This window comes from Lingula anatina, chromosome 6 (genome assembly GCF_051362555.1).
Source record: "Lingula anatina isolate TDL-2025a chromosome 6, LinAna3.0, whole genome shotgun sequence".
NCBI lineage: Eukaryota > Metazoa > Brachiopoda > Lingulata > Lingulida > Lingulidae > Lingula > Lingula anatina.
The window spans coordinates 21160984-21173291 of NC_141772.1; the positions used below are offsets into that span (position 1 = coordinate 21160984).

Sequence of the window (12308 nt, forward strand, 5' to 3'; positions counted from 1 at the left end):
ATTTTCATTAAAAATATAATAAAAAGATTGTAATAAAGAGTCATTTTTCTAAAATTACTTACTGATTGTAAGCACTCATCACTAAGTGACTTTCTAACTTTTTAAATTAATGTTGAACAACTTTGTAGCAGTATTTCTGTTCTTAGTTTTAACTAGAATAAAAAATAGCATTCTTTATGTAAACCAAACAAAATTTATTATACCAAAGAATGAGTTACATGAAGTGGTTAATAAATTCGACGATTGCTGATATTCTCTGCCAGAGTACATCTATGTGATAACGTCTGACTCATTGTTTTGCACAAATCTCCAGACTTTTCAAAATTATGCACAGCTGTGAATATCTGTGATGGGGGCGTCTCGATAGTCCGAAGGTTCATTGGTCCGAAGGTTCATGGTCTGAAAAGTGGTAACATTTTCATCGATTTTTTAATCAAGGGTTCATTGGTCCGAAGGTTCTATAGTGAACATTCGGACCAAGGAACCTTCGGACTATCGCTACGGCCCTTCTGTGATCATCTTGTGAAAGATCTCTCTCTTAGGACGCTGGCAGACGATAGAGAATTGTTCTCGCTAAAATGTATAACCTCAAATATAAACAAGAATAATAAAGCGCGGAACTTTATTTGGGGGATCATTCAAAATTTGTGAAATAAGTTGTAGATTTATGATGTACGATTTTTGCGTTAAAATGTTTTAACGATATTTTTGTACGAAAACAATTGAAAATAACGTGGAGCATGAAATGGAACGCTACCAAAAAATGCGTTGAGATCAGAATGTGTTCGGTGAGAAAACACATTGGATGAGACGGAAAAGTCACACCTACAACATTTACTTGAACCGACACACGCTAATCCATCAGCTTTGTTATTCAAAAAATATTTTACTGAAATTGGTCTTGCACAGATAATGATTAGATCATTGGCCCGATTAACCCTTGCCATTTTTGCACCTTAAATTTTACAGGAAATTGGATTGAACCGTCAGATGACTCAGCTGAATTTTATTTTTTTTAATAGGCTTATTTGATCAAAATTTTGTCGGTGTAGGTCCTTATAGTCAGGTGTCTGAAATTTGTGTCAAATGTCTGCAATTTGGCCATTTCTCACTTCTGATACAAAGGAACTGTATACTGCTTGTTATGAACAAATCCTGCGACGTTTTATTGACAATATCCACTCAAGCCGTTAACGAGTTCAAGCTTAGTGCATTAAGAGAATGTGTAGTAAACAAAGCACCTGTGATTTACGTGTATATATTTTCAATTGGGTTAGACTACTGCCCTTAATTATGCATGCTCTGATTGCCTATTCATTGTTATGGTCCGTTCAGTGTCAATCTCGATAATTAAGTGTATCGATCGTTTTCGAATGTCTGGACACTGGCACAGTGACTGCCCGATACCAAGGCCAAGGCCTATTTTTTGTGCGCGTTTCTTTTAATACGACCAACTGTGATATAATGTACATCATTACGTGCCCTTTCCAAAGCCCTCGAGTGACCAGTAGGAGTAGCGAGCGACGTCGTGAATACACAACCCAAAACAACTTTTGTCACATTCGATTATGCAAGAGAGCGTTTGTTTAGCTATTGTGTGTGAGATGCTTACTTAGTCCGTTGTTGTTCTCGTTGTCATGACCATAACCGGTAAACATCGGCAATACAATACTCCAGTCTGTTTACCTTGAAGAATACCACCTGATTTGTTTAAAGTTGGCTGTATAGGGCTTAACAGCAGGCCTTGCGATGACCGTTCGACTCACCTGTCGCTTAATGAGTTTTTTCTTTGTGGTGAGAAATGTGAAATTTAAAACGGGGACGGAGCACCTCGTGTAGGCCTATTTATCACGTGATACATTAAACAGATATAGATAAGTGCAAGCAAACTAAATACAATTTGGGAAGGGGTAAATTGTTTTGTTTTTTTATCTTTTGAATCAGATGTCACTGCACAGAAGAAATTCAAAATTAAACAAAAAATGTGTAGACTATTTTTATTAGAAAAAAATGCACTTTGAGGATTTATACAAAAATTAAAGAACGTTACTCTGTCTTTTTCTACGTTTTTCCCCTTATGCGTCTTTAAGATTTATCAACGTAATAATAAAAGTGTTATATTTTTCAAATTGTCCCTCTCGGAAATTACTCTTAGAGCAGCCAAGAAAATCGATTCCCTCCTATCAGATCCTGTCACGCATCGACTAAATGCCCAAACACCTTTTCAATGTCAACGTGCATGTATGCCCTTCCAGTGAGGCAGGATCCGATTATGTAACCTCTATTGCTTCTTTCATGTTTACTTAGAATCGTGCTACAAAACCAATTCACTGTTCACAACACTGTTTGCCGTTCACCATTCTTGAATTCATCGGTCCATTATAATGCGACGGTACGCTTAACGCTGAAACGCACAGTGTCACATTAGTTTGAGTGAAGATCGAGGTCTGGTGGCTAACCTTTTAGTTGTCACTGGGCAGTTTTCTACTACCAAACGCAGCTCTGTCCGATCCGAGAGAATTCCGCTTGGGATTCTTCATGACGAAACGGACATCTTAATTGGAAAATTACCTATTCCGACAGACATCTGAAAGGGACGATTATACCCGAGAACCGAAGAAATCAAAACGAACCATCCTACCGAAGGTGAAATGGTAAGCATTATAGTAGCATCTTCGGGCGTTTTGGCCCTCATAACTAAGTCCAATTCGTCTGTCATGTCAAACTTCTTATCAATACATATGGTATATGAGTTTAATAATACACTGTATTGTAAAATTACAGTAGTAATGCATTACTGAAACATACAAAGGCAAATTACTATCGTCCTTCTGGGTATTATGTAATCGGCAGACATGTTGGAAACGCAGAAACTGGAAATGCCAATTGCAAAAAAATGTCCTCACGCGCATGTATTTCTCATAAAAATGATTTTAGTGGTAAGAAGACAATTAAATAAAAAGCCCTCTCCCTTTGCAAGAAGTGACTCCTTAAGCTCCAAAGAGCCATTCGCGTGAAATTTGATCCTCTGTGGGACACTTATGGATAAGGGCCCATAGTTGTCTGCACCTTCAACTTGTCATCCAAATGCCCACTTCTTGGCCTAATAGGCTACAGAAATCTACTATTGAAACCCTTCATTATAGAATGCGCTCGCTTATTTTATTTAACTTTTTTGTTTATTATATATATATATGCGTAGATTTATTTTATAGTAATGAAGTGTTTTCATATTTATGTGGGGAATACTGCATTTTTCCTACTTTGTACAGCCAGTAGACCGCGGAAAGTTATTCGTACGAATAAAAATGATATACAAAGTGAATGAGAAAAGTCTTTGAATTTAGGACAAAATTTCCACTTGTCAGATCTGAATGGGTAACTCCATTTTTTTTTTTTTTTTTTTTTTTGAAAATCCTATCTTTTGGCTATTCCGACACTAACCGTAATTGTTACTTTTCTCTTACCGATGGCTAACTTCGCAGACTGCGGTGCACGTAAATTACCATTTTTTTTTTTTTGCTAATGTTATCCCTTTTTGAAATATCTAATGTGATTATATTAAAAACTAGTGATGCATGGATTATGTGTTTATTATATATTTTTACCGTTTTCTTTTTATTTATCATTTTTATGTTTTTTTTTCGGGGGGGGGGGGGGTTAGGGAAGGAACTGCCTTAATTAATTATCATTGTAGTAACTTTGAACGCATCAAAATACAGAAATGGAATGCATATTTGAACTGCAGTTGATAGTAGCAGTTTGCAAGGGTTGACGCTATTAGGGTTTCAAAAAATACTAACCTTAATTATTTAAAATATGCAAAAACTAAAACACATGTAGTATGACACCAACAAGCATAGAAAAAGAAAAATCGTAGATTACAAAATTCGCGATAAACGTGTAAAAGTTCATGCGGACATTCCCATGTCTGCGGTGCACTTATTACGAAATTTTCTTTCCAATAACTTCTAGTCATCATCCATAATATTAGATAATTACATGCACAATTTTCGAAAATAAATTATAACTATTTTTTCATCATATTCATCGAGTAAGCAAAAAACGCAGACACTAGGGTTAATTAGAATTTCTTTCATACACTGAGATATGTAATAGGTCAGGCAGTGCAGTCGATACAATCCAATGCAATTCCAATGACATCCTTTTTAAAATATTCATAAATTCTCTGAGAGCGCCAGTAAGTTCACTTAGTTCATCAATACCTGTCGCTATTTGAATCGGATAAATTCATATATATTTTCCGTTATGTTTCTTCGTCCACGATGCAACAGTGCTTTTTCAATTACTGTTTATAAATTAAATAATCAATTAATTAATTAATAATTACAAAGACATCTGGGAACAGACTCAAAGTAATGTTAAAATGTAATCTTAATGTTAAAATATTCTTTTTCAATTACATTCTGTTGCTTATAAACGTTTATGATTTATCCCTATATTGGTGTAATTTTTCAACAAACCGTTTTCAATAGATTGTGATGATAACTGGAGACAAAGTATAACCCTGGAAGTGATCCACTTCATCGCGGCATAGTTTACATATTGACACACAAATTGACACAACGATTATCCACCGCCGACAAAGCATAACAAGTGTGCACAACCAGCCGAAATAACAAAGAGTTCGCCGTTGTTTGTAATTAACAGGTCATATATCGACAGTTCCATGATTTTTGGGATGCAGTGTGTGGGGACGAGGTGGGGTAGGCGTGATTGTCTATTTTAGTTCGGATGCGCTCGGTATTATGTGTTCGCAAACGAAAAATATTTGTTAGGGCTGATAATCTGGTAACACCCTTGTAAACCCCGCCACAATAAATGAATAAATAAAATTATATCCCACCCTTTTTTTTCAACCAAGTCAGCCATAAGATCTGGGGGAAGGGATAAAGGACCCTGTCAACTTTTCAAAAGCTATTCATAAATATGTATTTTTCTCGATGCTCAATATCACAACGTCAGTTTCAAATCACCATACCTTTAAAATACTCACCCAAATTGCAAATCTTAACTTGAATAAATATTTTATCTGCTTATGCAGTATGTGAAAATGTACAAAAATAATATTGTCTATACATCCTGCAAAGCTACTTATCTTTTCCATTTCAGATCTTTAAAACGAAAAGTTCCTAATATAAACGTACATTATGTCCATATGTCTGAAATGTATGGAAAGACATAAATTGTTTACGGAGTAGCACATGTACATCGAACCCAAATGCAGGGACCGATCGAACAATGATTAATAAGCAGGATTACTAGTTAATACTTTTTTCGAGGCAACTTCAATTCAGCGGGATAAATTCTGGATAGGATACCTTAAACTCTTCATGCCAATGCATTAAGAACAACACTCGCTTAACTAAGTCATGCTCGCGGACTCCTAGTCTCCAATTATCGTTGAAGTAGAAAGAAACTCTTCCTTCTTTTCATCAAACCCAAATGAAAATCACGTATACTGATAAAGTAACCACAACTTTATGGAAATAAAACATTGATTAAAAAGATCAAATTTTAAATATTTTCCTTTATTGATATCACCAAAACATTGCGCCAGAAAGTTAATCGTTGAATAGTTTACTTCACAATATTATTGAAAAATGGAGAAGAGAGAGAGAGAGAAAAAAAAAAGAAAAATACTAATTCAAGTCACCCGTAACATTGACAAATTGTCCGTTTGACAATTTGGCCGTTGTGAATAAACGATGCATTTATGCCCTGCATTTAGGAAGACAACGGGCAGTGCCGAAGTTATCTTAAATTGAAGAACAATCCAAGTTTTTTGTCCAAGCGAGCGGAGGCAAATTTAAGGCAATAGACGAGAAGAACAAATTTACTGTAACATGTAGTGCGCAGGGATGGAAATTGTATGGTTTGTCTCTTATCGCTAGTTATGCTTTTTTATACTGAGTAGGGGGGGGGGGAGAGGGGGGAACAGAGGGAAGGGAGAATAAGAAGTGAAGGGAGAGGCGCGTGGCCCACTATGTCATCCCTGGATCCGACACTGATATTTGCAAAATGAAGCCGACCGGAAGTCAGCACCATTTTAGTATCTGTCAAATCCAAAGCGTGAATTTCTCTAAAGATCTAAGTGTATTTTGCCGTAACACAATGTTAATAGGGCTGCATGAATAGGTGTTTGTAAAGACAAGCACGCTGAAAGGCTGAACCACGAAGTGACGAATCATATTAATATAAATTATATATGCAAATTGCGAGAAAGAGAGACAATCGAAAGAACAGGCCAAATTGCGTCTGTGTCTTTAAAATCGAGTTATTTTCTTTGATATTTTGTGAAACACAAAATTAGAGCAACCAAAGTTGGTTTAATTTGCAGGATGAGAAAAAACGCCTTTCCGAGAAAAACCCATCTTTACTGATGATTACATATATATTACAGAACGTGAGATATATCTTTTACCGCTTTGGAATTCAATCTTTACGAAACCTTATTAGAAGGTTTGCAAGTAAAACAAAATGGAATCCATCTATTTTGGAGTCGGCATTCCTCTTCCCTTGTATAACCGCATTGCGCAATCTCAATTTGCCTGGATCATATTTCTGTAGACGTAAGTGAAATGAGACCGTGATGAAACGCAAGTCGTTTGAATTCACAATGCACTTCTTTTCTCGTCAATTGCTTGAATTAAGAAAATGCCTTCGGGGGTCTTAAGGATGCGTGCACTTATTTTAGCCTTTATTATTATTGTTTTTTGTTGAATTTTGCAAATATATATTTTTTACTGCAGTTTCGCGTAGAAGGCTGTTATGACAATTAATATCATTAATAATTTTACATGACTTTCTTATATTGTTTTCTGATATACAAATTGTAATAGGCAATGCAATCAATACACGGATAAAGTTGTTTTTATTTTGTTGATGATACATGTGGTCACATAATCCCATATGACCAAACGGCTTTCTGCATCCCGCCAGCCAAACTTTTGTTCGCAAACTTTTATTCGAACCACACTACAGTAACAAAGACAGGAGCTTTCAGAGGGAAAATTCTACATACGCTCCCAGAGGCCAAGATCTACCCTTCGTGTCGTAACAAAGGTCTAAAGTAGAAAAACAACTGCAATCAAGTCTTTTCTAAAACTTCGTCATAACAGTGTCGACGAGTGTTGTGGTGACAGCACGCAGAATCAATGAAAAGCCATTACAATAAATTAAGACACACGTTGAAAAGCTTATTTGACTAAGAAATATTTGTTCTTTACGGACCAAATGGTGCAAGTGGACCGACACAGTGTTTGCACTTTGACTGTGCGTCCGAAAGTAGTGCCTACTTCAATTTTCACGCTTGTGTAACCTTCTTTATTTGTTGGTTTATATATGCTGCCATTTACTTACAGAGGCTTACGTCGGTATTGCATTTAATAATAATTACTTACCGAAATTTTATGAAGGCATCTGCACGATGAAAAAATGTCTTTGTCTTCAGATTTATCTTTTTTATTTCTCCTTCACTTTACAAGGGCTTTTATGAAGGCATCTACACGATGAATAATGATTTTGTCTTCAGATTTTTCCTTCTTATTTCTCCTTCTCTTTACAAGCACTTTTGTTTAAACATCAGTCTTTTATAAATAAAACTCGAAAATAAAAATGAAATAAAATAATATATAATAAATAAATAAATAAATAAATAAATAAATAAATAAAGAGAGGAACAGCAGAATAAAATGTATGGAGTTAATTCCTGTATGAAAATTTTCAAATTATGTTTTAAGGATCTGAGAATAAAAAAAAATCCGAATTGGCGTGAAATCTAGGAAAAAAGACAATGCGTTAAAAAAGGGACACTGCTTTGTTTTCTTTCCCTTTTCAGTAACAGCCCTCGCACAACTAATAAATAAGAATTGAGCCATTGTGAATTTGACTTAATTTTTTTAAATACAATTTTTTTCAGATAAGAACCTTCAATTTTTTTGTGGTGTTAGTGTGTGGCGCCCTCTATGAAGCTCCAGTAATCCAGGCCCAGGGAGGTTCGGGCCCGCGTAAGTGTTTTTTTTTTTTTTTGTAGCCTACTATATTTAAATAGCCACAGATGTGTACATTGATGGATAAATACGGAGGAGAATAGAAAGACAGATATAACTCTCAAGATAATAATTTCAAAAAAGTGTAAAAACTAATTAACCTTAGTTAAGAAGATTGCACCAAGACCTTTTCTGTTTTGCATTTAAAATTCAAATTTCTTTAAATGTTTTTTTTTAATCTAGCAGGAGAGTTCAGAATTGCGCGTGGTATAATTTCATAGTAAATAAATATGGATTTTTAACAACTTTAATTGCTCTGCGCAGTAGCTTACTGCGCTTTGCCCTACTTCCGAGTGGGAAGTATGTATTTCATTTTCGTAACGTGAAAATCCACACTGGCACGCTTATAAGTATATTATATCACTTCATCTTACAGAATGTATGCATCCAGTACGGCCATGCAACCCGGCCCTAGACCCGGGGCAGTGTGGGATGATGCAGGATACAAACGACCAGCTGGACTGGCAACTGAGTAGGTTTTCTCGTACAGGGGTTTAGAATCCAGTTTGTGTGTGTTTGGCTTACATTGTGAATAATATCAGTGCTTTATATTGTTCTGTTTCTTTGTTAGTGCTGTGCATTCGCAGGTTAACACTTAGTAATCCCCACATCTTTTTATAAATATTTCTGGAAGTAATTTCATTGTATTTTTAAAACGCGAGCAACTAACCACCGATACACATCGATGAACAAACTCAATACGTGATCATGACAACACCAACCTGTCGATAAACATCACTTTTAATTATTTTACCGTTAAAAAAAATATTACAACGTTATTTACTTTAACTTTGTTAAAAAGCAATCCCGCAATTATTTCCATAGCTGTATGCAAAAGTTCCCCATAAATGTGAGAAGATTAGACAGACTTATTTCTCAAAGTCGCTTTCAGTTTCATCTTCGTTTATGACTACGTGCATGTAGCTTGTATTTTTTTTTGTTTGACTTAGTTTTTTTATAACACAAAAAGGAACACTAGATTACGATATCTGATCTGTAACCAACATGTAATTGCCTCCCTTCCCTATTGTTGATATATATATATATATATATATATATATATATATATATATATATATATATATATATATATATATATATATATATATATATATATATATATAAATCATTCCTACTTATAATACCGATATTAATGAAGAAGAATTGGTCCAGGAATGGCCTTGCAGTGTTTCATACTTTTGTGCAGTAAAAACAGAGCAAAATGAAGCCCTACAGAAAGTCACACCAAAGAATACTTCAGTTAAAGGGATAATAACTCTTCGTTTTGGCCAAAAAATGAATTTTCCTGGAGTAAACAATTTTCCCATACTTACCAATGGTTAATGAATCCATTTTTACATTCAAAGTTAGTCCCTGGTTTTTTTCTAAAAAGTTTGGTTTTTTGTTAAAATCTCTTAAGAGATTATAACTGAGTACAGCTATCAATGGAGGTCACGTGATCTGAAGACAAGCTTAGATATCGGAATAATAGCTATAACTGCCGTTTTTGTGGTAAAACAGAATATATTATATTTCTATGAGTTGTTCACAATGTTTTTATTGTGAAATGTAGATATCATACGAAGAGTTATTATCCCTTTAATATTAATTGCACATGTACACATATTTTTTGAAATAGGTTTTTTTCCGGACCTCATAATGTATGTGTCAAGTTCTGAAGGCCTTTTGATGAAGATCCAAAATGTAATACTCACAAGTAAAAATACACTTTGTCTCTTTAGAAACAATTTATTTTTGACCATTATTTCAGGTTATGGCTATGGCGTGTATTGCAGCAATGCTCAGCCTGGTGACAAGGCCATGGTTCACAATAGCAACTTTACAGTTCTTCACCCTGGAATGTGTGGAGTTATCTTCATCTACCTCACAGGATCTGGAACCTTTAGTCTTGATCTTCTCCTGCATAATGGAACCAAGGTATGTCAAATTGAAACTTTAAGGAATAAACAACTTGATGGGTAAAATAATACTCCTGCAGAGGACTGTCTTAATGGGTTACATTTTTATTCTTACCACTTTTTTTTGCTGAATATCTTAGATAGCTGGATAGGTTTAATTGCAAAAAGCATTATAGAACATAAACCACAATACACATAATGTCTTCATAACTATGGCAACACAGTTTGATTTTAATACATTATTATAATCTTTTCCACAGATCCAAGGGCCCAGAGTCAGTGAACATGGCTACCAAGTGGTCGCAATGGACGTCCTACCAGGGGAATACGCACAGGCTGAACTGGCCTTCACCTGTGGAAATGGAGGACGGCAACAGGGCAACAACACCCATGAACCAGATGTGATGGCGGTTGGCATGGCAGCAATCCAGGGCACAACATGTTCTGGAGGTATATGGTCCTCTTCTTCCTCCTTTGGTGCTCTTTCCTTTTGACTAAGACTGGGTTCCCAACCTAGATCGATCTAACAGGATTGGTCCATCTGCAATGGGTTTCTCGCTAAATTGCTTTCAGCTTAGGTGGCTTAGATGTCTGGCACGCTTACTGAAGCTGCTAAACGACAATCAATTACCACCTAGCAGCTTCAGTAGGCGTGGCAGACAATTAAGCTGCTTAAAAAAAACAACCAAGTAAACAAGTACTTTATAGGTTTATTTGGTGTAGCTCATGTTGAAGAAAAGGCTGGGAACAGGTGGGAGGGTGTGGGTGTAGGTGTAGGGTAATTAAAACAGTCGATCAGGTAAGCATGCAGATACATTACAGGTTAATTTTGTGTTGCTCATGTAGGGTAAAGGATTTAATTAGGATAGGGTGAATAAAGACAACTGAAAGTAAAGCTAATATAGCAAACAGTGTTTGGGGCTTTCTTGAAGCATAATTTAAATCAGACTTTTTTTGCATTTTATTTATTCTTACTACCTGTTAAGTCTTGAGAAGTAAATTGTTGGAAGAGAAAGATGAAAAGAAAGCATTTACTGGTTTAAAAAGTTATTTTGTTTTATGGACAATCAGGGGAAATGGATGTACTGCATGTATAAATTACAAGTGTTTTTTACTTTGGTTGTATTATATTGACAGAAATTGACTGAATGATTTAAGTATGGAGGTCATTGTTGAACAGCAGTCTGTTGCAAACATTCCTATGTTTGTCTACTCTTTGTCTTTCCATAGTGTTTAATTTCTCTTAGGTAATAAAAATTCATTTTAATTGTGTAACTTATGACATTTGGATTTTTTTCCTTTTGAATAGCTGATGATATGCAAGGATACCTGAAAACCATATTGTACTACCATGATCATTGGAATATGGGAGGTTCTGGTAACTCTGGATCAGGATACTCTGGATCTGGATACTCTGGATCAGGATACTCAGGATCAGGATACTCTGGATCTGGTTACTCTGGATCAGGATACTCTGGATCAGGGTACTCTGGATCAGGATACTCAGGATCTGGCTACTCTGGATCAGGGTACTCTGGATCAGGATACTCTGGATCTGGATTCAGTGGCTCTGGATTATTTGGAGGTGGTAATTATGGATCTGGATACTCTGGATCAGGATTTTCAGGGTCTGGATATTCTGGATCCGGATTTTCTGGGTCTGGAATTTTTGGAGTTGGAAACCAAGGATCTGGATTCTCTGGATCAGGATTTTCTGGTTCTGGACTCTTTGGAGACAGCAACAATGGATCTGGATTCTCAGGATCTGGACTCTTTGGAGGCGGCTACTCTGGATTTAGTGGCTCTGGATTATTTGGAGGTGGTAATTATGGATCTGGATACTCTGGATCAGGATTTTCAGGGTCTGGATATTCTGGATGCGGATTTTCTGGGTCTGGAATTTTTGGAGGTGGAAACCAAGGATCTGGTTTCTCAGGATCTGGATTCTCTGGTTCTGGAATCTTTGGAGACAGCAACAATGGATCTGGATTCTCAGGATCTGGACTCTTTGGAGGCGGCTACTCTGGATCCGGTTTCTCAGGATCTGGACTCTTTGGAGGTGGCTTTTCTGGCTCTGGTTACTCTGGATCTGGTTACTCGGGATCTGGCATCTTTGGAGGTGGCTTCTCCGGATCTGGAAATTCAGGTTCTGGATACTCAGGATCAGGTAAGTGAGATGTCAGGGATAATTTAAATTAATCATTAGAATTAAAATACTGTGGCTTTGGAAATTGAGTGAATGATCCTCTAGTATTGCTTTATCCACATCTAGCAATATTTGGAGTATTTAAGTATTAAGGGTAAATAATTTATGGCC

The 12308-nt window shown here is 36.0% G+C and overlaps 1 protein-coding gene across 1 annotated transcript in view; it reads left to right on the forward strand.

Annotated features, from left to right (window-relative positions):
- Nucleotides 1–2395: 2395 nt before the first annotated feature.
- The window catches only part of LOC106172675 (uncharacterized), a 62495-nt gene continuing 52582 nt past the window's right edge, over nt 2396–12308 (forward strand). The window contains exons 1-6 of the mRNA XM_087016000.1: nt 2396–2654; nt 7943–8030; nt 8449–8544; nt 9844–10010; nt 10252–10441; nt 11301–12158. Coding sequence (XP_086872126.1) covers nt 2652–2654; nt 7943–8030; nt 8449–8544; nt 9844–10010; nt 10252–10441; nt 11301–12158 — 1402 coding nt within the window. The 5' untranslated portion in view covers nt 2396–2651. The remainder of the gene's footprint in view (nt 2655–7942; nt 8031–8448; nt 8545–9843; nt 10011–10251; nt 10442–11300; nt 12159–12308) is intronic.